The following is a 27050-nucleotide window of genomic DNA, read 5'->3' as shown; positions in this document are numbered from 1 at the left end:
CGACACATGAAGACGGTTATCTCCTCAATCTTGCTCTGTAGCCCGTTGCAGTTAAATTGAAGGAGCTTCATGTGGTTCGGGAGACGTGTCGTGATGTGGGGTGTAAGTGAAGTGTATGTTCTTGCCGTCGTTGGCTGTGTGTGCTGCTGTGGTGATTGCCGCCCTGTGGTGGTGGTGGGGGTTCAGGGTCTGCGACCGAGCAGCGCAACACGGGCCCTCGAAGTTCCCAGTCCAATCTCGCGTGGTACGCAGACCTGATCATGCCCTAAAGTGGCACCAGCCAAGGCAGGTGTTGCACTTGACTGATGTCACATTACGGAATATCCTGGTCTGACATACCGTGCAGATTGTAGGGGGAACCAAGAGTTGTTGGCGGCGGCGTGCGGGTGGTGGTGCGGTTGTGTGTGTTATGTGGTTTGTAGTGGCTGTGGTACGGTCTGTGGTGTTATTATGTTGTTGTGTTGTGGTGACTGTGTGCGGCTGCTGTGTGAGTGTGTGAGGCTGCTCGGGCGGACGGTGGTTAGCCGTGGAGGCTGCTCTGTCTGAGCAACAGGGGGCCACGTACGACGTGGTCCACTGTCTATGTGTCCGTAGTCCCGAGCAGACTCTGAGGTCTGATTCGTAATTCAGTATAGTTAATAATTCAGTTCTCCATGTATATGCATATGTAATAGCGCTTTGTTAATTATAGGTATATTCAATAATTCAGTGTTAAGCATACACATGAACAAATCGCATGTTTAATAACATACAGACGTATTTCAAAATTTGAATTTTGTGGGAAAACGCAATCAAAGTTTGATCAATTCATACAGTTGGTATGAAAAAAGAAAGTTGAAAAGAACCATTGCTTTGCGATGTTTGGGAAGTTTAGCCATCTGTTAGGCTGAGCATGTTCTACTTATCAAGCTTATTAATTGTATGATGAAATCTCCAAAAACGTAAATTTTGAGTTACATCTCTATATTATTAAACGTGCGAAATATAACTAACACCCCTATTCTGCAACTCTTTCGTATTCGGATTTTGCTACGAATCGTAGAAATAGTATGCTACAATCCGAATCGTATTTTCGAACTTTCGAAATTCGTAACAATGGCATGCCTAAAAAAGAACGAGTAAGCTTTTTGCGTAATTTTGTACGAAAACAAAACTGTGTCGGAGGCGAAATAAAAGATGTAAATCGATGTGTGTTTGCAAGAAGGTATAGGAGGAGTTCTGGCTTGGGGTTCAACAATTCAACCAGAAGCTAACATAGATGCGCCCATTGTTACTATGACCGGCAGCTCCGCATACCTTTGTGAGTCCATTGCCATAGCGCGCTCTTCTTACTCCGCTGCTATAACCGCAAATGCATCAGAATCCAAAATTTCCCTCAAAATATTGAAAATCAATAAATTTTACTATAAACAAGCACATGATGTGTGCTTTTTTTAATTCCTTTCCACTTTGTTTTCCTTCATTCAGCTATCTTCGAAAATCAACTGATAGGTGGCAATGCTGCACATGTTTCCGCAAGGGTTGCAGCATGTGGATTTTTCGTTGTTCGTAGCGTAGCTACGAATTACGAATTACGAAAATTCGGGTTCAAGAATAAGGGGGTTAAAAAAATTGGTGCCAAATGAAAGAGGACTTAAATAGCTTTTAAACAGAAATAACGAACGAATGTTACCACTTCTATTTATATATTTTTTTTATAAATGAACACAGAAGAAATGACCCAAGGTTTGTTCTTTTGTAATTAAAAACATTTTTATTGAAATATTTTTCAATAGCTGGCTTTCCTCGTTTAAACATTTCAGTTTTAAAGCAACTTTATTCCTCTTTCAGTTGATACAAAACTTGTTTAATTTGGATAAGAGGTTTTTTTATTATTAGGAAAAGACTTTTATTTACACTTAAAAATATCTGGCCAAGTTTAGCTATTGAAAAAAAAATAACTATTTTTTACGGTCCCTGGAATATTCCGTTCGAATTCCACTGGAGTATGTTAAACGTCATTACGGGGTGAAATATGTTCTCAAGGCTATGTGCTGTTGGTGCTATGTCGAAATCCGAGACGGACGGAGAAGGAGTTACGACGTAATTGTGCCTTTGGATGAGCTGTTGTGTGAGTTGGGTGATCGGTGAAGCGTTAGGGGAGGAGTTGGTATAAGTTAGGTTAGGATCGGGAGATGTAATGTTTGGAATTATAGCTTTGGATGTTATTGGAGTTTCTATTAAGGGATTACTGATGTTTGGTAGGTTGGAAACTTGGTTTGGATAATATGTTTTCAGAGTTACTGTTGATGGAGGAGCTATTCTTTGAAATGCGGTAACTGTTGTGTTTTTGCTTGTAATTGTGCCAGATGGCGGCACATTGCTATTGTCGGCTGTGACGCCCGCGAAAGACGAGGGAGAAGACGTTTTGGGTAGATGGTAAATGTAAATTTATCTTGCTTGTTTTATGGTACACCTTCGTTGGGTCTTGATCTTTAGGATTTCCTTCTGTTGGAGAAACTTTGGACACTTATTCGAGTTAGACGCATGTTCTTCCTCACAGTTGGCACACTTAATGCGTGAACACTCTGCATTAGGATGGGGTGAAATACTACAGTTCTGGCATATGGGTACATTTCTGCAGTTTAATCGTATGCCCCAAGCAATTCTGCAGCGCATGGGGTTAGGTAAGTATTCTCTTATATGCACCTGTCAAGATGCAACCCGGGTAGTAGGATAACAACTGAAATATAATGTTTATTAATAAATTATATGATACAGAATTAAGTATTCAATTCGATTGTCCGGTTATTGAAAAGTTCCGCATGGCTGTTCGTACTTGACTGGCTGCTCGCTCGCTCTCCCCATTCTCACTTTACAGCTCGGCCTCTCGTGACTATCACTAACCGACCTCGGTTAGGCATCTGATGAACTGCCGTCGCTGTCGTCTACCTCGAGTTGTGGGTTAAGCTGACACCATCGTTTCATTTGTTCACTGGATAGTACACTACAGTACCGTTGCTGGGTCACCGGTGCATCCGGTATGTCCTCGACAATATACCGGTCATGGTCCAATATCTTGGTGACCACATATGGACCTTTGTATTTGGCGTCTAGTTTGTGGGTCTCTCCCGTGGCTGTCGACACATTGCTGATCATTACTAGCTCACCTTCAATGTGCCGTGTCGGTTGTTGATGTCGTTCATTGAATCGTTGTTGCCATTTCGATTGTGCTGCTTCGATATTCTCTTTTGCTCGAGTAAGTAACTCATCTCGCTTGTTCTCATCTTGCGGATCCGGTTCGTCGTGGAGTGCCTGGATCAAACGGTTTTGACTGTAGTCTCTTAAGTTGTAGTTGAAAACGATTTCGTTCGGACTCATCTTTGTAGTCGCATTTGACTGAGAGTTGAGACTCCACTGTAGCGTGAGCAAAGTTAAGTCCCACTCTTTCGTAGTCTTCATCGTCGTTCGTATAGCTGGTAAAATAGTCTTAGTGACCTGTTCTGCTTGACCGTTGCCTCGCGGTGTCCTTACGGCTATTTTTATGTGTTGTACGTCCGAGCTTGCAAAAATGTTTCGAACTCTTTGGAGGTGAATGCTGTTCCGCGATCGGTTATGAGTTGAACCGGTTGACCAAACGTGGTCATCACCTCTCGTAGCATGCTAATTACTGGCGCTGATTTGGTGTTTCGTATAGCTTTCAAAATTACGTATTTGGAAAAAGCGCAGGCCAAAACAATGATGTGCTGATTCCCTTTCTTACTTTTGGGGAACGGTCCCAAATGGTCGATGTGCAGTGATCGGAATGGTATTGCGATAATCTCTCTTAAGTGCATCTGCCCTTCGGCTTTGCATCCTCGAACCTTGTAGATGCAGCACTCTGGGCACGCCGCTATATAACTCTTAACGTACCGCCTCATTCGATGAAACCAAAAGTCTCGCTGAATCCGCTGCAGAGTCTTCTCAATTCCGAAATGCCCTGAGTCATCATGGCATGCTTTCGTGATTCTTATCGCTTGAGGAATTACCAACCGCCGCTCGCCATTAATCTTGCGATATAACCTTCCTCTGTGTAGCTCGTAATCTTGTTGATTTTGCTTTGCGGATGTGGACGTTGACTTTAATTGTTGCGATTTCTTGAAATTTCTGATCTTGCATTTGCATCAAGAATACCCAATCGCTGCTACCTTCAGTGGTGACAGCTAAAATACTTTCGGCTACCGTTTGACACTTACTTGGTGGTAAACTAAGTGCTCGGCTCATCCCGTCGACATGCTGCATTTTATGGCCTTGCCGATGAACCGTCTTAAAGTCGTATTCCTGCAGTCTCAACCACCATCTAGCAATACGCGGGAGTAGTGGTGTTGTTGCTTCTGTGGTAACAATAGCGTTACAGTCGGTTACCACAGTGAACGGCTTGCCGAGAAGATACATGCGAAATCGGGTTAACGTTTCGACTATCGCAAGTACTTCCAGCTCGTGACTTGGAAACTGTGCTTCTACTTCCCTACACTGGCGTCTGTAGAAGAAAACTGGTTTTTCCCCGTCATCTTCGCGCTGGAACAGAATTCCGGATAGTCCTACGTGACTGGCATCCGTATGTACCTCCNGTGTTGTACGTCCGAGCTTGTAAAAATGTTTCGAACTCTTTGGAGGTGAATGCTGTTCCGCGATCGGTTATGAGTTGAACCGGTTGACCAAACGTGGTCATCACCTCTCGTAGCATGCTAATTACTGGCGCTGATTTGGTGTTTCGTATAGCTTTCAAAATTACGTATTTGGAAAAAGCGCAGGCCAAAACAATGATGTGCTGATTCCCTTTCTTACTTTTGGGGAACGGTCCCAAATGGTCGATGTGCAGTGATCGGAATGGTATTGCGATAATCTCTCTTAAGTGCATCTGCCCTTCGGCTTTGCATCCTCGAACCTTGTAGATGCAGCACTCTGGGCACGCCGCTATATAACTCTTAACGTACCGCCTCATTCGATGAAACCAAAAGTCTCGCTGAATCCGCTGCAGAGTCTTCTCAATTCCGAAATGCCCTGAGTCATCATGGCATGCTTTCGTGATTCTTATCGCTTGAGGAATTACCAACCGCCGCTCGCCATTAATCTTGCGATATAACCTTCCTCTGTGTAGCTCGTAATCTTGTTGATTTTGCTTTGCGGATGTGGACGTTGACTTTAATTGTTGCGATTTCTTGAAATTTCTGATCTTGCATTTGCATCAAGAATACCCAATCGCTGCTACCTTCAGTGGTGACAGCTAAAATACTTTCGGCTACCGTTTGACACTTACTTGGTGGTAAACTAAGTGCTCGGCTCATCCCGTCGACATGCTGCATTTTATGGCCTTGCCGATGAACCGTCTTAAAGTCGTATTCCTGCAGTCTCAACCACCATCTAGCAATACGCGGGAGTAGTGGTGTTGTTGCTTCTGTGGTAACAATAGCGTTACAGTCGGTTACCACAGTGAACGGCTTGCCGAGAAGATACATGCGAAATCGGGTTAACGTTTCGACTATCGCAAGTACTTCCAGCTCGTGACTTGGAAACTGTGCTTCTACTTCCCTACACTGGCGTCTGTAGAAGAAAACTGGTTTTTCCCCGTCATCTTCGCGCTGGAACAGAATTCCGGATAGTCCTACGTGACTGGCATCCGTATGTACCTCCTGCTCTTTGTGAGGGTCGTACAAAGTCAGTACCGGCTTACTAGTTATAGCCTCTTTCAAATTCGTGAATGCTTCCTGCTGTGGTGTTTCCCATTGGAAGCTAACGTCCTTCCTCAATAGCGTGGTTAATGGCGTTGCTATTTGACTGTATCCCCCTACAAATTTTCGGAAGAATCCAGTTAATCCCAGGAACTGCCTTACCTGAGTTACGTTTGTTGGCTGTGGGAACTCTTTAATACACCACGTCTTCGCCTCTCCTGGTGCTATACCCGCGCTGGAAATTTCGTGTACTAAGAAGCTGACTTCACTGGAGAGGAACACGCACTTAGAAGGCCGCAATGTCAGACCGTCTCGCTTCACCGATTCCAAAACCTCTTGTAGTGCCGTAATACCACCTTCGTTGTTGTTTTTGTTGTAGCGGCTACAGCAACCTCGTCCAGGGCGGTTGGTATCTCAGTCGTTGTCGTCAAGTTCCACTAACGGCAGCCCTAGGAAGCGTGCAGCTTCTGTAGGGTTGGTCCACAGGGACAAGGCCGTTAGGGTTGTCGGGTTTTCCGGGCATGCGAAGAGATGTTTCGAGTCATGTGGGGTCTCTCCGCATGCCGGACACTCATTCAATCTACTCAGGTAGGAGTTTAACCTGCTGCAATAGCCGGAGCGAAGTTGTGCTAGTGTCGTTCGTGTCTCCCGAGGCAGATGAAGCTCCGTCTCGTCTGTGTCCGGGGGCGGTATGCCTAGAACACCATTCACAGGTCTAGAGTCTACATAACTCGAGACTGAGTCCCTGTGAATGCCGTTCAGGGCAAGTCGGTAAGCTGACGGGTCCAGGGGTTGCTTGATGTACCTCTGGACTTCGTCCGTCAGTTCATATAGATGCCTCCTGACGTGTCTAGGCGAGGGCTCCTCTGCAAGCAGCTGTCTGTTTGGGTGGCCACCAGCGTTGCCAGGTTGACGTTTTTAACGTCATTTGGAAGTTTTTTGTATCCGTTTGGACGTTTTTTGTGTAAAAAATGACGTTTTTTAACTTCCCAGTAATTTTTCTTTGTTACTAAATCTTGTAAGTAGAACTGATTTTGAATTATTTACTTAATAATTCTTTACAATCTTTGTGTTTTGCTGCAGCTGCTTCAAAAGATATTTATTTTTTGGACACATATGACTTAAATATGATGCAAACCAAGCCTACGCGCATTTTTTGGATTCTTGGACTAAGGATCCCGTTTTCAAAGGCTGGTTGTGTAAACACTTCAAGTTATGAGGCTTGTTGTTATGTTTGCAATAGCACATTAAAAGCCAAATCAGAAAGAGCCGATCTATGGCAACACGCACGCTCACAAGAGCATCAAAAAAGCTGTGCAGCATAAAACGTCAGAAAAGTAGGCAACTTTTTTAAGACTTTATTGAAAATGTAATGAATGCAAAAAAGGCTGAAGTATTGCTATGCTCCTTCTTAGCAGAGCGTAATTTACCATTTTCGACAACCGAGCCCCCAACCAAATGCCTACAAGAAAAAAAAAATTATTAGAAATCAACGCGATTATTTAGCCCCTTTAAACTTGCACATTATTGCCCTTAAATTTTGATGGGCTATTAAACTGCATACTCAAAAAAATTCTAAAAAATCTGAATAAAAAGTTGAAAATCTAGCTGAAAATTTGCAATTTTTTATAATTTTTGCACAAAGTTTGAAATGTGGATTTATATTTTGTTTGTCATATGAGCTTGGCTTTTATGAAAAAATAATAAACATTAAATAAACAAAAGAGAAACCGCCAAAATCGATCAAAATGTTGATGACTTAATCGCTGATCACAAGTGTATGCATAAAATGATTTTTATATTAACGATCTCAAACCAGTTTACAATGAATTTTAAATGTGCTCTGTCGATATGACATTTTAATACACCTTACGTACATATGTACCTTTGTATGCAATAAAAGTTTAATAAGACACATTTTTGTACATTTATTAAAAAAAATAAGTTTTTGCGTAGGAAAGGACGTTTTTTCAAACCAAAAGGGACGTTTTCTCACACTGGTGGCCACTTCTGTGGCTCCCGATCAGGAACTGCTTGCATAGCATTATGTTGTGCTCCTTTACGGGGATCATTTGCGCCTCGCCGTGGAGATGGTGTTCGGACGACATCAGGAGGCATCCTGTCGCTGTCCTAAGTGCGGTGTTCTGTACAGTCTGTAGCTTCGTCCACTGCGTCCTACTAGTCCCCGGCGCCCACCCTGGCGCTGCGTAGTTGAAAACCGGTCGGCCTATTGCCTTGTATGTTGTCTTTGCCCCAAGTACAGCCGGCTAGCGACTTGAGGACCTTGTTGCGGCTCTGTACTTTATTGACAATAGCGGTTGCGTGCGCAGAGAAGGAGAGCAGGCTGTCGAATGTTACTCCGAGTATTTTGGGGTTATTCATCGTCGGAAGTGGTGTGTCATCGACGTGAATTCCCAGCGGTAGCCTGACCTCCTTCGTCCAGGTTGTGAACAGGGTCGCAGAGGATTTCGTAGGGGAGAGGGCTAGACACTTTGCAGTGAAGAAGCGAGAAAGTTCGGAGAGATACCCGTTTACTTTCGAACACAGGTCATCAATTCCATTTCCAGTCGCCATGATCGAGAAATCGTCGGCGTAAGAGACAATCGAGACTCCCTCTGGTGGTGGAGGGAGCTTTGAAATGTAAAAGTTAAACAGTAGCGGGGAAAGGACACCACCCTGTGGAGCCCCCCGTTTTATTTTCCTGAATTTACTCGTTTTGTCTCTAAACATTACCGACGAGTGTCGACCACTCAGATAATTTGCCGACCACCGTTTGAGCCTCTGTGGGAGAGAGGAGGCCTCTATATCTTCTAGTAGCGTGGAATGGCAGACGGTGTCAAACGCCTTTGACAAGTCCAACGCTACTAGAATCGTTCTCTCACAGGGACGGTTTCGGTTAAGGCCACGAGTTATCTGAGTGTTTATGGCGTTAAGTGGTGTTGTTGTACTGTGCACTTTACGGAAACCATGCTGATGCTTCGCTGGGGTCAAGTGGTTTGTGAAATACGGGAGTAGCAAGGCCTCGAGTGTCTTCGCTACCGGGGAAAGGAGTGTTATCGGACGATGAGAATCTCCTTTGTTGGCAGGTTTCCCCGGTTTGAGCAGTGGGACCACTCTCCCCACCTTCCAGATGTCTGGAATGACGAGAGTGGCCATAGACAAATTGAAGACCTCCGTTAGGTACGCTACCCCCGCAGGACCCAAATTTTTCAGAATCAGCATGCATACTCCGTCGGGACCCATGGCTTTGAAGGCTTTCGCCTTCCCGATGGCCACCTGAACTTCACCGCAAGTGAAAGCAAGGGGGCCACAGGTTGTTGGCAGTTTGTGCAGCCTTCTGGTCACTCGACGCTTGGCTTTGTCCACCGGAGGATGCAGTATGAACTGCCGGCTAAAATAGCTCTCGCATCGCTCCGGGTCCGACGAAGCATGGTCGCCGAAGGAAATTTCGACTCTGTCGTCGTGCTTCGTCGGATTGGACAGCGGGGATCTCCGGGATCGGCCTGACGAAGGCTATCACGCTCATCGGCTAGAACAGCCGCTTCGGCAGGGAAGTTTGGACGTGGGTCCATTATACATCCTGCCGGTATGAAGCGAACTGCAGCAGCAGTGACAGCCCTGCGGAACTTACGTTGACCGAGATGGACGTCGGTTGGTGTGGGAAGCGCTGTGAAGGTGTTTCGTAAGACGATGTGGCTATAATTAGCTCGTCGACGTAGCTAACACCCTTGTTTCGTGATTTGAGTGTTGATATAGTTCGTATGACCATCTCATGGAATACAATCGGCGCGTTTACTAAACCGAATGGCATTACATTGATGCCTCCTGATGACGCCACAACACCACCTACATGCCGAGGCCCAGATGCTCCCAGTAAAGGAGCATAACATAATGCTCTGCAAGCAGTTCCTTGCTGGGAGCCACAGACGTGGCCATCCCAGCGGACAGCTGCTCGCGGAAGAGCCCTCGCCACGGCACGTCAGGAGGCATCTTTACGAACTGCCCTTCTACCGACAGGTCCTGAGCGGCAATCACAGGAAATCAGTCTCAAGTTATGTAGACTAGGCACACAACCACCGGACGTGGACGGGACATAACTTTGCCTCGGGAGACCCGCACTATAATAGCCAAACTTCGCTCTGGCTATTGCAGCAGGCCCAACTCCTACTTGAGTAGAATCAACGAGGATGTGCCCAACCAATGCCCGGCATGTGGAGAGTCGCCACATGACTCCCGGCACCTCTTCACATGCCCTGAGAACCCCCCTCAGCTAACTCCCCTGTCCATATGGACAGCCCCTGTGGAAGGCGCACACTTCCTGGGCCTCCCCCCAGCTGAAATTGACGACAACGTTGATGGATGAACCGCCCCGAACGGGGTTTAGTAGCCGCTACAACAACAACAACAACATTGAATTCATACAAGCCTTCGTGTGTTAAGAATGCTGTGAATTTCTTGCACTCTTCTTCTATGGGTATCTGATAATACCCGCTGGTCATGTCTAACGTTGTGAAAAATCTCCCGCCACTTAACTTTGACAATTGTTCAACCACTGCCACCGGAAAATGTTCCCGCACGGTTACCGCATTTAACGCGCGATACGCACATTCTGCTCTCGCCGTTGGCTTTTGTTACCAGAACTACGGATGCTGCATGGGGTGATACACTGGGCCGAATAATTTCGTTAGCCAATAGCTCCTTCAATATCGTTGATAGCTTTTGCTGCTTCGCGAATGGTACTTGGCACCGTTTACCTACAATCGGACCTGGAGTAGCAACCTCAATGTTCAGCGACGTTGTCTTGCATCTGCCCAGCGTGGAAATACCCTCTGCAAAACAGACATCGTAACCCGCTAACAGTTTTTGTACCTTCTGCCTTTGGTCCTCCTTCAGCTCTTTTTTAACGTTAAACTGGTTCGTGGTTTTAATTTGCAGCATAATTGACCCTGCGTCAATGATCATCCGTTTATCCTGCCCGCACAGCACATCTCTTTCAAGCAACAGATCATAACTGAGCATGTTGTTTGGGACCTCGTACAGATTTGCCTCAATGACCTTGTCGCCAAACTTGATTCGCATTTTTACAATTCGTGTTACCTCAACAATCGACCCACCAAACCCTTGCAACCGTTGATACGCCGGCTCCGTATGTGCGTCAGTTATAGTAGCTGACTGCCTTATTAGCGAGTGATCGCTGCCGGTATCTATTAAAGCTTGATACCTTACCTGTTCACCTTCGACTTCTTCGACGATTGGCGGAATACGCTTTTGCTCACCTACATATGTTGCTGTCGATCTTAGCAACCGTCACTTTTGATTCCGCTGTGTACTTCTTTGTCTCATGTCCAACCTATATGTCCGAATCCGTCACAGTTGTAACATTTAACACGTTTGCCTTTTTCTTCAGCCGAAACCGGGCTTACATCGGATGAGTTAGTACTTGGAGTGAAACGTTGTCCATACCCTTGGGTAGTTGCACGCATACTTTCCAGGGACTGCCTTAGTTCGTTGCTTGTTCGCACATTCATTGCCCATAACGTTCGCGTGAGCGTAATGTCGTTTAAGCCGTTGATAACGTAGGAATTTATTGATTCCTCATCAATGGCGCCACGCCTTCCTATCGTCAGCATTTCATAAAAATATTCTATGAGTGTCTCGTTTGGTTTACGCCGTCGTGATGCCAACTCCCGATGAACGTCTGCTGATGTAACTGTATACGGAAAGTCCTTCAATAACATTTGGACGAATTCCACCCACGATTTGAACACACGATGCGCATCTAACCAATTCTTGGCAACTCCTTTCAGCTTGTGTTGAACTGCTAAAAGCACGGTTTCATTTTTCCAACGGTACATTTGTTGTAACTGCTCTACCTTCGTTACGAATTGCTGCGCTGTCATTGTTTTCCGTACCGGGTAAAACTCTGGAGGGACTCCCACTACTTCTGATACACTTTGCGTATGCACCATCTGCACTGGTGAGCCTCGTTGCGGTGAGGGTTCAGGAGCCTCAACTACGTCTCCGTTGCTGCTCCCGTTCTTACCGACTCATTTCCATCGTTGTTTCGTGCCGCTGCTTCTGGCTTTAGCGCCAGTTCAATAGCTTTTACGGAGTTCGCCAAACTTAATGCAAGCTCTTGCAGCTGGTTGAATGGCTGCTCCCATGGTTCAACTGATGATACCTCCGGCAGTTCGACCTCGTCTGTTCCTAACGCCTCCATAAGGGCTGCTACTTTGTGTGCTTTATTGCCACTAATCGCCAATTCATACCTCCGCAATAGCGTGTTTAATTGCGCCACATTTAAATTTTCCAATTTCATCCTCGCTGGTGTACTCGTGCGACCTGTACCTTTTCCTCGCTTGCTACTTAAAAAAATCGTCTTCCTCAAAAAAAACCACAAGCATTTTCTTCCGTAGCCTACTATGTTCGTTGGCGTCGTTTTTTTTTTAAATCTTCTTTCGCAATTCTCCTTAATTCTCGATGTTTCTATCTGCCCTTCTTGCTATCACCCCTTTTCCTTTCTCATCAGTAGCTGAGCGTCGTTGTCAATTCCTTTTCCGTTTGTTTTTCCCTGTATGTGCCTGTTCGTTGCACAGTCGTTGCTGCCGTTTACTCTTTCTTCGTTGAGTCCATAGTTGCCAACTTGGTGCTTTAAGCACTAGATTTAGTGCTTTTTGAAAATTAGAACGCCAAAAAAAATGATTTAGTGCCTAGTGCCCTTTTTAGTGCTTTTTTCTGCACTAAAATTTCTGAATTTACAAGAATCTACAAATTTAAATGCACTAAAATGCAAACCATGATTGATAAAAAGACGAAGTTGCAAACCCACGTTCTTGCGTTCTTGTTAAATTGTATTCGCGTTGAAAATGCTAGCACGCAGATAAGTTAAGTGTTTATTTTTTTATTTTCTTAATCATTGATTGATTACACAGTCCGAAAAATTGTAACTTTTTTTGCCACCTTAGTTCATCGGTTTTTAGATTTTTCGGTGCTGAATCCAAATCTGGCTGCAGAATTTCTCTACCACGTCAGAATTTTGATACATCCTAACCTCTAAGTGTAAAAACACGGTTTATTATAAAACAACAATTTTTTCGCTCATTTCTACTTAGGGTAACATTAAGTATTACTCTTCCTTCAAAGTTCAATTTCGTTTGTTGCTATTCGATTGTTCTTTCTCCAGATGTACCAATTTTAATGTGCAGTACTTCGGTTTTACTTCGTAAGCATGAATGTGTATTTATTTATACATGTAAATATTGTTTATTTTTTTACTTTTGTTTACCACAAACTGTTATAAAAGAAGGTATCCTTTGATTTAAAAAAAATTTAGTGCTTTTAGTGCGGTAAAACGCTCTTTTTTCCAAGGTCTGGTGCTTTTTGAAATTCAAAAGTTGGCAACACTGGTTGAGTCGTTTGCTTGCGTACCCGTCGTTGGTAATTTGAGCGTTTATGTGCTATTCCGCTGCACCTTCGTTGCTCACTTACACTTGTTGATCGTTCTTTTCTTTCGCATGTGGCGTCGGTATGGTGAGCGCGTGTGTGCGTTTACGTGCCCCTCACTTGCTCCGTGTACACCTTCTTTACGTCGAGTGTTCTGCTGCTGCGCCACTGCGTTCGAAATATGTACGTATGTGCTTTGGGTATGTTGCACAGCTTACTTCGTTTTTCTTGAGACGCACCTCCGTATTGTATTCACGTTTTCCTTTGTAAATTTACTTACAATTTTTAACACGCCTGTAGGCGTTCTCGATACCCTCTTCTGAATCTGTCAAGATGTAACCCGGATAGTAGGATAACAAGTAAAATAGAATGTTTATTCATAAATTATATGATACAGAGATAAGTATTCAATTCGATTGTCCGGTTATTGAAACGTTCCGCATGGCTGCTCGTACTTGACTGACTGCTCGCTCGCTCTCCCCATTCTCACTTTACACACCTTATGCCAGGAAATGTTAATACTTTCGGAATAGATCGATCGCTAGCTCCTTTGTTATTTCTTTTTCAGGAAGGAACTTTAGATAGGGTGCGAAGACGGTACCTAGGATAGGAGAAGTAAGCTACCATCTCTTAATTCGAATTTGATCTCGATGTCCTTACTTATCACTTGTAGCGATCTATGGGCGGCAAAACTGTAACACTTGCACTTGTGTAAAGCACGTGTTCTTTTATACTCAGTTAAGAGAAAAACAAAAAATAATAGCAGGGAGTTGTTGAAATATAACCGAACCGATCAAGGAAACCGATAGTCAAAGCGACGACTGACATATTAATCTACTACAAGTTTAACATTATTTTTGCTTCAACATTAAATACTGCCATCACAACTTGAAACGATTCAATTCACTGGTCTGAAACTCTTCCATGGGTTTTTTTTAGGATTACGCACATCTTTCAGAGAAGATTTAAAATGCTCTTTTGCAGAATTGGTATATGGACAAACACAGATATTTGGGCATTTTGTGCAGCAAACATGCATATGTCACGCCATTATACAGTTGCAGGAATGTCATGCCATTATTCAGTTGCTGGATCACGCCATTGTGCCGTATACACAAACATCTATGTTATTGTCAATTCTCTTTATATACTGCTGCGCTAAGCTTAGGTTTGAAGATGTGACTTATATTTTTAACAAGTTGTTATGCGCACCTTGTGGCCGCCCAAATAAATACTAAATTCAAGCGAATTGATTTTTTTCTGGGTATTTAGCTAGTTCCTAAACACCGAGATAACAAATTAATTATTTGTTTCTAATAATACAAATAATGAAATTGATAATACGATCTTTACAAACTAAGAAAACATTTTCGCATGTTAGATCAGAAGCTCTAAATCAGAAAGGATATTATTTAGTTTTCAAAAATCTAGATAGTCAGTCAATAAAGTTTAGGTAGAGCGAATTTTTTACAATACGGGGAACTACTTTTTGAATATTTTATTGTACGATAATTTTTTATAAAAATATGGTTACTTCTACAACAAAAAACCTAAAAATCAGAGTTCCAAACCTTGTGCAAAATTAAAGAAAATTCTGCAAAACTCCATTCAAATACTACACTTTTTACTTACGCTCTCTAGAAAAAATTAGATTTTTGATTGATTGATTTTTAGCAATTTTTTTTGTTGAAGGTGTCGCTCATCTTCTCCATATAAAATAATGTTTGATAATTTCTTTATACCGAAAAAATGTGCGACACCTTCAACAAAACAATTTCTCAAAATCAATGGTAAGTCCTAGCTTCCTCATACTTGCACTTTATTATACTAAAATTGTATGGGCTAAAGACTGCATACTCAACTTTTTTCTATATAGCGTAAATAAAAAGTGCAATATTTGAATGAAATTTTACAGAATTTTCTTTAATTTTGCACAAGATCTGGAACTTTGATTTTTGGGGTTTTTGTTGTAAAATTAACCATATTTTTATAAAAAGTTAGCGAAAAATAAAATATTTAAAAAATAGTTGCCCGTATTGTAAAAAATTCGCTGTACCTAAACTTTATTGACTGACTGTACTTGTGAATACGATTTCGTTAAAATTATTCACAAGTCAAATATACAATCATCTTATGAGGGACCATTTAAAGTTATTTCTAAACACGATAAAATTTTCAAAATTCAATAGTACTCATATTTTGCGCTGCAGTACAATATATGTATAACCAGCGTTTATCTCAGCAGCCGCTTCGAAAACTTCCCATGTCAGAATATGGCTCAAGAATGCCCTATCTCAGATATCGATATATTGAATTTACATTGAGATAGGCCTTTATTAAACCATTTGCAATAGAAAAAAAAAGAAATCAAATTAAGTAAAGTACATAGATTTTAAAGGTCGTGATACAACAATTATACAATCTAATAATGCCGATAGATGGAGGATCCGGCATAGGTGGCGTCACGGCGAGAACCAGCACCAGCAGCTTCACTGTCCGCTCCCCTGATGCATTTTCGCTCAGCAATCCTGGCGAGTGGCCTAAGTGGCTTCGTCGATTTGAAAGGAAGAGAAACAAATTTACACATTGGTTTATATGATGGGAGATCAGGCCGATAAAATTTGTTTATCATTTATTTTGTCGGCGGCGGAAAAGAAAGTGTATTCCAAGGTATTAGAGGCTTTTACAAAGCTCTTTGTACTTAAAACCAACGTGGTATATGAGAGAGCGAAGTTTAGCCTTACGGGGCTTTGAGACGTATCGTAAAATATCTAAAAAAGTTCAGTTAGTCACCGATTAAACTTTGGAAAAGGCAATAGTAGAAGTGAGACAACACCAAGCCGTTGAAAGGCAACAATTGGAATTAACGTCGTCGATAAATAAACTCACCACGGCCTCTACACGACTAAAAACATTAAACAAACAAAAAACTAACGGTGAATATGTGAACCCGAAATCATAATTAAGGCAAATGTGCTTGGTGCGGTTCTTGGACGGTTCTCGAACGACAAATTAGCTGCCCAGCAAGCGAAAAAGATGTACCCCCTTTTTCTAGAACCCGAATTCTCGTAATTCGTAATTCGTAGCTACTAGAAGGCTGCATGAATTCATTCAAACTTCTAGCCAAAGAGAGTACAGTAGATTTGAATATTTTACTTCACATACAAAACACTCAGCGTTTGGAATTTTGTAAGTTATGAATATACATTTTGTTTTAAATTTTCTACCTTCAAATGGATGAATGTGAATGAATGAATGGAAAACATTCAAATCATTCAAATTCATTTCGTTAAAAGTTTTTTTCTACAAAAAAGTTGTTTCGTATGTAATAGGAGCGCAGCAATACATACATACATATCGCTGGCTTAGAGTGAAAAGTTGCGAACGTAATCCCGCGGGTACGGGCCGGAATATTTGCTGTCAGCACGAACTCGTGCGTTCATGGGCGTTCAGTAAAATTTCATAAAAGCACGAAAAAGCCCGTTGCTAATACTACGAATTTAGATAACCTTTTGTTTTTATAAAAAAAAAATAGTACATATTTAAACCTCACTTGATAAGAGAAAAGCAAAAAAGAAATATTTGGAAACCGTTAGAAAAAATAAGATACTTAGTAGATTTGTTCACATATCTGCACATAAAATACCTTCCACTTTTTTAATTCCCAGAAAATATATTATAAAAATCTTTGATGTAAAAAACTGATTCGCTTACGTAAATATACATACATAAACACAAAATTAAAAATAAGTACATATGTATACATACAATAAAAGTTGGTTCTTTATTTCTGGGCTGGGACGTGTTCATGGCAGAAATACACTCAGAGGTTTGCCATTTCCTGCCGAGGGACGACCGCTGTTAAGAAAAAAACCTTTTACTATATTTTTTGCGATGCTGCTTTGACGAGGGCTTGAACCCAGGTGCTGAGGAGTTGAAACTTAGATAATAAATAAACTGAGCCTGAATTGAACAGCTGGCTGACATTTAGATGGCTGATCTTAGTTTAGGTTTGAAAAAACCCCTGCTAAGCTTGCGATCCAGCTTGCAGTTGAAAATTAATGCTAAGAGCGAATTGTGCAGCACATTTTGAAGTAAGTTAGGTTCGAGAGTTGAGGCTTTTAAAGAATATCCCGGCCTTTTTGAGGGTTTGGGATGCATAAAGAATGTTGAATGTGACATAAAAGTAAAGAACGATGCAAAACCATTTCAAATTTTTGCAGCACGTCGTGTACCTATTGCGCTAAGAGACACTTAAAAAATGGAAACTTGACGAAATGGTCAGGAAAACACAAGACACGAAAGCGGCATAATGTCTGAAATGCCGGAACGTCCATGGCAAATTGTACGAGTCGATCTATTTTACCACAGTTCGAATTACTATTTAATTGCCACCGATTACTTTTCGCGATACCCTGAAATAGGCCGCCTGGAAAACCAGATGACAAACTGTATAATCGACTACATGAAATCATTTTTTTGTAGGCATGTAATCCCAGAAATCGAGAGATCGGGAGTTTGAAAAATTCGCTAAAAAATGGGGATTTAAGCACGTCACATCATCACCTCGTTATCCTCAAAGCAACGGATTTATTGAATCCGCAGTAAAGAATATAAAATCGCTGTTGAAGAAGAACCAAGATCCGTATTTAGCCCTTTGGAATACAGGTCGATCCCGTTGGAAAATGGCCTTATCACCCGCCGAACTTTTAATGTGTAGAAAAATACGCACCCCCTTGCCGATTGTTAATGAACAGCTTCGACCGAACTTTCATCTGAAAGCTACGATGTCGAAAGAGCAAGAAATTAAAACAAAGCCAGCCTGAAACTACAAGAGAAGGCATGACATAATACACCGATAACCATTTGCAGAAGTCGACGTTTGGATTGGGGATTTGAGTCTATGGGGCAAAATAATAAAATCTGCAGATACCTCCAAGATAGAGGAGAGTTTCGTCGAACGTCCTTTCATCTTACTTCCACAGGTAGGAAGGAGATACCCTATGTACCCGGCGAATTTCGAGATGTGCAAATGACTACACCTGCACCACCCCTAGGTTCTCCGCGCTCGGACTCGAAAGCGACAACTGCGAAAGTAGTATCAGAAGGCGACAACAAAATCAGGGCGAATAATAAAGCAACCTGATAGATACAAGCCTAATGATTAGAACTTTGTTTAACCATATTAGATTTACCCCCTTATTCTAGAACCCGAATTTTTGTAATTCATAATTCGTAGCTACGCTACGAAAAACGAAAAATCCACATGCTGCAACCCTTGCGGAAACATGTGCAGCACTGCCAGCTATAAGTTGTTTTTCGAAGATAGCTGAATGAAGGAAAACAAAGTGGAAAGGAATTAAAAAAACACTCACCATGTGCTTGTTTATTGCAAAATTGGTTAATTTTACATATTCTGAGGAAAATTATGGATTCTGATGTATTTGCAATTATAGCAGAAGAGTAAGCGGGCGCTATGGCAATGGATTCACAAAGGTATGCGGAGCTGTCGGGCATAGTAACCATGGGCGCATCTATGTCAGCCTCTGGTTGAATTGTTAAACCACAAGCCAGAACTACTCCAATGCCTGAAGAACTGGTTCTCAATCCAGTTAATGCAATAACAGCTTCTTCCAAGCCATTGAAAACATGCACTTTGTTAGGTCCACTACCTGTTGCATTTGCTTCTGCCTTCGGCCGCGCTTAACGATTATAACCCTTACTAAGTAGAATTCTCCTTTCTGTGTTGCCGGAGAAGAGCGGCTTCCGCATGTCAAAGGTATACAACATAGGAGTGTTCGCTATGCAACTGCCAGTAAGAATTAGCCAGTAACAAAATTCAGAGAATAAGGTACCTTACTCTCCCAAAGAGAGAAACTTACTAAGTTTTGCGCGAACAGGAGTTAGCAAACATTTGCAAGCTTCACTGCCAGCTGGCGTCCACGGTTGCATTTCGAGCATAATAAATTTTTTAAATTATTTCAGGTGGAATTTAAAACAGGAACTATACGTATATTTCTTCTTATTCTGACTTTCTTCAACATACGCTTCAATTTCATTGTGGAAGTCACTGTCGGATTTCCTATATCGACAGCGGTGTCGAGTGCGTTCCGATTACGAATACAACTTTTTCAGTCGGGTACCTTTCAAATGTTTGGAATTAATTAAATTAATTGAATAAACAAATATTTCATACTTCTTTCATTAGTAAATCGCAACAAGATTGTTCATTTTTAAATTTAACGAACTTGTTGATTCAAATTAATGTTGACAAAAATGCAACCGTGTGCCACAATCCTGCTTGCAAATTCTTACTGGCAAAAATTTTCCCAGCACGAATTTGCAACTTCCCCTCCGCAGGAAATGTCAAAATTGTGCTCTCTCCTTGATTTGGTAACAATTGGTACCAACTTGTACAAATTTTTTGCATAGCGAACACTCCTCATTTCTTGTGCATATCACTCCGGCTACGCCGTCCACAATATTTTTGTGCAGAACCAACGTCGAAATTTGCAAAAAAGTGAATAGTGCAAACCGAGTTTGTTAATAAGCTAGTGGTAGCAAATTTGAAACACTTATCTTAAATAAAATGTGAATCCTTTGATTACACGTGGATATGCGTTTTTTAGGCACAACAACCGAAAATCGTTGTACATTAACTAAACCGGACCCAAGTTTCTCGATAAGGGGCAACAAATATTATTTTTTTGCTCGTTTATATAAAGCAGTGGATAAAAATATACGTATATGCGAAAGCCAAATTTATCTGTTTAAATGAACACCACCAATATTTCTTCCAAACACACACATCGATTTACACCTTTTATTTCGCCTCCGACAGTTTTGTGTTCGTACAAAATTACGCAAAAAAGCTTACTCGTTCGTTTTAGGCATGTCATTGTTGAGAAGTTCGAAAGTTCGAAAATACGATTCGGATTGCCGCATACTATTTCTACGATTCGTAGCAAAACCCGAATACGGAAGAGTTGCAGAATAGGGGTGTAACTCAGCGTTTGGCATACATCAAGATAACCAACCGTTCAGCTATAGAAAAACTAAAAATGCAGATTGCTAGTACTTTTTACGCTGATTTTTATTTATTTATTTGTTTATTTATTTATTATAGTCTATGAACAATAAATTCTTACAGACTATAGGAAGGTTAAAAAAAGTATTTAATTTAGCTACTTAAATTAGGTAATTGAGTTCAAATTAATATAAATATTATTTGCCGAAATTAAAAAGTAAACTAGATATAAAAGGTAAAACAAAAAAATTTTGATATTTTAAAATATAAATATTTTGTAAACTGCGTAACCGATTCAAAAGGTAATAATGTCAAAATAAAGACAATTAACTTATCTTCAAGCCGATATATAAAATGTGTATGCTTTTATATATATTTCAGCCAAAAATATAAAACAAAAAAATGTCATAATTGTTTCATAAAATAACCTTTTTTAGAAAGTGTATAACCAATGCTAAAAAAATTTATATTATTTAGAAATTGCAAGTTTTTACCTTTAATTTGATATACATATTGTATTATAATTTGCTTTTGAGTTTTCAGAATTCAGTGATAATAAAAAATATAAATGCATGTATGTGCAAATGCATATTGTAGTTAATTAAACGGGTTGGCTTTCCATTATGGCCGTTCGGTAAAGGGGCGGTGAGCGAAAGGTAAGTGGGCGTGGCACCTCTAACCACCTGCCATTGACAAAAATGCAACCCCCGAGCACCTAGGTCCCCTATGGTTCTCTAGGGACCCCTTAGAAAAATGGCCAAAAATCATAATAATTTTCATTTGCGTTTTTTCGATTGATGAAATGTTAGATATTCATTTGCACAAGACATTTTTATATACACATTTTTATATACTAGACATTTTTATAAAACACCCAGTAACCATAATAGACCTCACTGGGGCGGCAGCCCCAGGTTTACCACACCGAAAGGGAATTCTAGTTACCTCATCCTTTCCCAAGCCTACATCAGTGATGTGGTAGCCCCAGTTGGTGCACACCAAAAGGAGAATTCTATTTGGTAAGAGTTATAATCCCTAAGTGCGGCCAAAGNCAGGTTTACCACACCGAAAGGGAATTCTAGTTACCTCATCCTTTCCCAAGCCTACATCAGTGATGTGGTAGCCCCAGTTGGTGCACACCAAAAGGAGAATTCTATTTGGTAAGAGTTATAATCCCTAAGTGCGGCCAAAGGCCACCTACACAGAAAGGTGTTCTCTGCAAAAGGTTGTTGTTGTTGTTGNGGGACAAGGCCGTTAGGGTTGTCGGGTTTTCCGGGCATGCGAAGAGATGTTTCGAGTCATGTGGGGTCTCTCCGCATGCCGGACACTCATTCGGCACATCCTCATTCAACCTAATCAAGTAGGAGTTCAACCTGCTGCAGTAGCCGGAGCGAAGTTGTGCGAGTGTTGTGCGTGTCTTTCGAGGCAGATGAAGCTCCGTGTCGTCTATGTCCGGTGGTGGTATGCCTAGAACGGCATTCACAGGTCTAGAGACTACATAACTCGAGACGGAGTCCCTGTGAATGCCGTTCAGGGCCTGTCTGTAAGCTATCGGGTCCAGAGGTTGCTTAATGAACCTCTGGACTTCGTCCGTCAGTTCATATAGATGCCTCCTGACGTGCCTAGGCGAGGGCTCCTCTGCAAGCAGCTGTCTGCTTGGGTGGCCACTTCTGTGGCTCCCGATCAGGAACTGCTTGCAGAGCATTATATTGTGCTCCTTTACAGGGAGCATTTGCCCCTCGCCGTGCAGGTAGTGTTCAGGCGACATCAAGAGGCATCCTGTCGCTGTCCTGAGTGCGGTGTTCTGTACAGTCTGTAGCTTCGTCCACTGCGTCCTACTAGTCCCTGGCGACCACACTGGCGCTGCGTACTTCAAAACCGGCCGGCCTATTGCCTTGTATGTTGCCAGCAATGTTTCTTTGTCTTTGCCCCAAGTACTGCCGGCTAGCGACTTGAGGACCTTGTTGCGGCTCTGTACTTTATTGACAATACCGGTAGAGTGCGCAGAGAAGGAGAGCAGGCTGTCGAATGTTACTACGAGTATTTTGGGGTTATCGACGTGAATCCCCAGCGGTAGCCTGACCTCCTTCGTCCAGGTTGTGAAGTGGGTCGCGGAGGATTTCGTAGGGGAGAGGGCTAGACACTTTGCAGTGAAGAAGCGAGAAAGTTCGGAGAGATACTCGTTTACTTTCGAACACAGGTCATCAATTCCATTCCCAGTCGCCATGATCGAGCAATCGTCGGCATAAGAGACAATCGAGACTCCATCTGGTGGTTGAGGGAGCTTTGAAATGTAAAAGTTAAACAGTAGCGGGAAAAGGACACCACCCTGAGGAACCCCCTGTTTTATTTTTCGCTGCTTACTCGTTTTGTCTCTAAACATTACCGACGAATGTCGACCACTCAGATAATTTGCCGACCACCGTTTGAGCCTCTGTGGGAGAGAGGAGGCCTCTATATCTTCTAGTAGAGTGGAATGGCAGACGGTGTCAAACGCCTTTGACAAGTCCAACGCTACTAGAATCGTTCTCTCACAGGGACGGTTGCGGTTAAGGCTACGAGTTATCTGAGTGTTTATGGCGTTAAGTGCTGTTGTTGTACTGTGCACTTTACGGAAACCATGCTGATGCTTCGCTGGGGTCAGGTGGTTTGTGAAGTACGGGAGTAGCAAGGCCTCGAGTGTCTTCGCTACCTGGGAAAGGAGTGTTATCGGACGATACGAGTCTCCTTTATTGGCAGGTTTCCCCGGTTTGAGCAGTGGGACCACTCTCCCCACCTTCCAGATGTCTGGGATGATGAGAGTGGCCATTGACAAGTTGAGGACCTCCGTTAGGTACGCTACCCCCGCAGGACCTAAATTTTTCAGCATCAGCATGCATATTCCGTCGGGACCCATGGCTTTGGAGGCTTTCGCCTTCCCGATGGCCACCTGAACTTCACCGCAAGTGAAAGCAAGGGGGGCACAAGTTGTTGGCAGTTTGTGCAGCATTCTGGTCACTCTACGCTTGGCTTTGTCCACCGGAGGATGCAGTATGAACTGCCGGCTGAAATAGCTCGCGCATCGCTCCGGGACCGACGAGGCATGGTCGCCGAAGGAAATTTCGACTCTGTCGTCGTGCTTCGTCGGATTAGACAATGACCTCACGGTTGACCAAAGCTTGCTCACACCAGAGGTGAAATTACAGGTCTTCAGATGCTCCTCCCACTTCTTCCGCCTATGTACGTTTACTAGTTGCCGAATCTCCGCGTTGAGATCCCTGATACGGGGATCTCCGGGATCGGCCTGACGAAGGCTATCACGCTCATCGGCTAGAACAGCCGCTTCGGCAGGGAAGTTTGGACGTGGGTCCGATATACATCCTGCCGGTATGAAGCGAGCTGCAGCAGCAGTGACAGCCCTGCGGAACTTACGTTCATCGAGATGGACGTCGGTTGGTGTGGGGAGCGCTGTGAAGGTGTTTTCGGTAAACTCCGCGTAACCTTTCCAATCAGCTTTGGAAAAGTTGATATAGGTCCGGTGTTTGGCGGAGGCAAAGTCGGTTGGTTTATCAATCGAGATGACTATGGGTAGGTGGTCTGATGCTAGAGTCAGCATAGGTCGCCATGTTATGCTGTTTATCAGACCAGCGCTGACTATTGTGATGTCTGGCGAGCTACTGCAGTTATCCATAATCCTGGTGGATGCGTCGTCGTTCATTGTGCAGAATGTCGAATCGTCTATCTGCTCAGCCAAGTCTGTTCCCCTACGGTCGTTTGACAGGCTTGAGTGCCAAAGATCGTGGTGCGCATTAAAGTCACCTACTAACATACGGTTTTCACCTCTGAGGAGCGCACCTATATCAGAGTGATATCCTGCCGGGCATCAGGTGACAGGGGGTATGTATATGTTAAATATTTCGAGCTCGACATCGCCTGACCGGATAGCGATGCCCTGACATTCTAGGGTGGTATCCCTGCGGTCGATGTCTCCTTCGATGAGACGATACTGCACGGTGTGGTGCGTGATGAACGCTAAGCCACCACCATTATCTCGCTCGCGATCTCGACGGTGCACGTTGTACCCGGCGCAATTCAACAAAGTTGAATTGCTGTGCAACTTCGTCTCTTGGACCGCAGCTATCAATATACCATGCCGACACATGAAGACGGTTATCTCCTCAATCTTGCTCTGTAGCCCGTTGCAGTTAAATTGAAGGAGCTTCATGTGGTTCGGGAGACGTGTCGTGATGTGGGGTGTAAGTGAAGTGTATGTTCTTGCCGCCGTTGGCTGTGTGTGCTGCTGTGGTGATTGCCGCCCTGTGGTGGTGGCGGGGGGCCTCGCAATTGGGTTCTGCGACCGAGCAGCGCAACACGGGCCCTCGAAGTTCCCAGTCCAATCTCGCGTGGTACGCAGACCTGAGCATGCCCTAAAGTGGCACCAGCCAAGGCAGGTGTTGCACTTGACTGATGTCACATTACGGAATATCCTGGTCTGACATACCGTGCAGATTGTAGGGGGAACCAGGAGTTGTTGGCGGCGGCGTGTGGGTGGTGGTGCGGTTGTGTGTGTTATGTGGTCTGTGGTGGCTGTGGTACGGTCTGTGGTGTTATTATGTTGTTGTGTTGTGGTGACTGTGTGAGGCTGCTGTGTGAGTGTGTGGGGCTGCTCGGGCGGACTGTGGTTAGCCGTGGAGGCTGCTCTGTTTGAGCAACAGGGGGCCACGTCGACGTGGTCCACTGTCTATGTGTCCGTAGTCCCGAGCAGACTCTGAGGTGACTCCACCCCTCGCAGGCATTACACTTGACTGAGGTGGAGTTGTGGTGTAATCGTCTCCGGCATACACAGCAGGTGTATGTTTTTGGCCCTGGGTTTGACTCGATGCCGGCCCTGAGTAGGAGAATACGTAGTGAATGTAGCGCTATGGACGGACAACTTCTGAGATACTTCGCCGACCTAAACGGGGTTAGATCGCCGAAACAACAGCCCTTGGTCGGGTGAAACCCGAGTCATTCCGGTACGTAGAACCGGCTGTGTTCAGCTCCGCTTCTTCGGCAATACAGAAAGGAGAATTCTACTTAAATTAAGATTTTTAATTAATGTAAGAGTTATTCGCAAAAAACACTTTCACTTTGCACTTTTCGCACCATGTTTTGATGAATTTGATGCAAATAAAGGGGAGTAATTGAAAGTTGTTCTCTGCAAAAGGTGTTCAGTCCCCCCTTTTTTGGCAACACAGAAAGGAGAATTCTACTGCCTCAGGGTTATAATCCGTAAGTGCGGCCGAAGGCCGCCAACGCAAAAAGGAGTTGGACGCCTGGTTCCCGTAAAGTGCACTTTTACCAATTAATATTTTAAGATACCACAAAAATTTTCTTTAACCTTTTATATCTTCGTTACTTTTTAATTGCGGCCAATAATATTTATATAGTTGATATCAGCGTAAAAAGTACTATCGGTCTGCATTTTCAGTTTTACCATAGCTGAACGGTTGGTTATCTTGATGTGTTCCCAGCGTTTATACGGCAAATTTTACCATTTTGCAAATTGTTATTTGCAAATAATACGTGCGTATAAACGTAGTAAGTGATACCTACGCATACTTTTTTCACAAAATTGTCTGCTCCATTTTTTGGTCCATTTTGCCCAGAAATGAAATTGGAATGAATAGAGTACGCATTACTGTAATGTAACGCTGGTATGCCGAATTGCCAAAATTACAACAACCACCTCCTAAGTGACAACACCTTATTATTTACTCTGTTCCAATAGCAGTCCGGTTTACAGGATTTAGTCAGAACTTACAGGAAGACGCTCGTATTGACATAAAACTTGTACAGGATTTAGTCCGGAGTTTTTTCCTGTAAGTTCATGAAAACTGTCAAAGGATCAGCTGATTCGCATGTGCAAACAAAAACAGAAAGCGGTGAAAGCAAAGAACCTTATATTTGTAAAAAAATGGAAGGAAACAAGGAAATGTTTGAATATGTATACATTGTAATAATTATTTAGTGATATTTCAGCCAAATCAGTGTTGTACCAATGACATGTTAACAAAGCGACTGACGTTTTTACAGGAAGTAGTGCGTTTTGCGTTCCCGTGCACCTCTGCATCTGTTCTCCTTTTACTCTCACTTGAGAGAGTAAAATTGTAGTTTGACAGTTCCACAGGTTTTAGTCCGAAGTTCAAAGGAACATACTAATTATTTCACCATGTGTTTGACCGTGCACACTCTAACTGCACATATAAGCTCTGATCCAATACTTTTCGTGAAAAATCCTGTAAAACTTTCAAACAGCAAAATTACTCTCTGAAATGATAGCAAAAAGTGAGTAACAACAAAAAGTACGGGACCAAAAGAACAATTTTTCCTGTAAAAACGTCAACCAGTGATTGCTTGACACTTCTCATGATTTTACCAGAAGAAAAAGTTCGGGTAAAATCTTGCAACATCATTCTCTACACAACTCTCCAAAAGTCGCTCTCATTTACAGGATTTTGGAGTACGGGAACATTTTTCCTGCATTTTCCTGCAAGTTCGTGTAAAATCCTGTAAGTTCATGGAGTACTGGATCAGAGCTATATTGAGTGTAAATAACGGTAAATTTAGTGGAAAGTGCATTATATATTGTAAAATAGTGTTGTTGTTGTTGTAGCGGCTACAACAACCCCGCCCAGATCGGTTGGTATCTCAGTCGTTGTCGTCAAGTTCCACTAACGGCAACCCTAGGAAGCGTGCAGCTTCTGTGGGGTTTGTCCACAGGGACAAGGCCGTTAGGGTTGTCGGGTTTTCCGGGCATGCGAAGAGATGTTTCGAGTCATGTGGGGTCTCTCCGCATGCCGGACACTCATTCGGCACATCCTCATTCAACCTACTCAAGTAGGAGTTCAACCTGCTGCAGTAGCCGGAGC

The 27050-nt window shown here is 43.0% G+C and overlaps 2 protein-coding genes across 3 annotated transcripts in view; both read right to left on the bottom strand.

Moving 5' to 3' along the window:
- Positions 1-27050, bottom strand: part of LOC108367437 (pescadillo homolog) — a 52952-nt gene that overhangs the window by 4914 nt on the left and 20988 nt on the right. The gene's annotated exons all lie outside the window — the stretch shown is intronic.
- LOC108367438 (uncharacterized) lies at positions 1758-6117 on the bottom strand. Its single transcript, XM_017622050.1, has 2 exons — positions 5649-6117; positions 1758-4584 (listed from the first exon to the last, which is right to left on the bottom strand). The coding sequence occupies exon 2, from the start codon at positions 3439-3441 to the stop codon at positions 2896-2898; it is 546 nt and encodes a 181-aa protein (XP_017477539.1). The 5' UTR covers positions 3442-4584; positions 5649-6117; the 3' UTR covers positions 1758-2895.

Source organism: Rhagoletis zephyria, unplaced genomic scaffold, assembly GCF_001687245.7.
Source record: "Rhagoletis zephyria isolate East Lansing unplaced genomic scaffold, Rhagoletis_zephyria_1.1 Rzeph_scaffold_02685, whole genome shotgun sequence".
Taxonomy (NCBI): Eukaryota; Metazoa; Arthropoda; class Insecta; order Diptera; family Tephritidae; genus Rhagoletis; species Rhagoletis zephyria.
The sequence above is the reverse complement of the archived record's forward strand: the minus strand, read 5'-3'. Positions and strand labels throughout refer to the sequence as shown.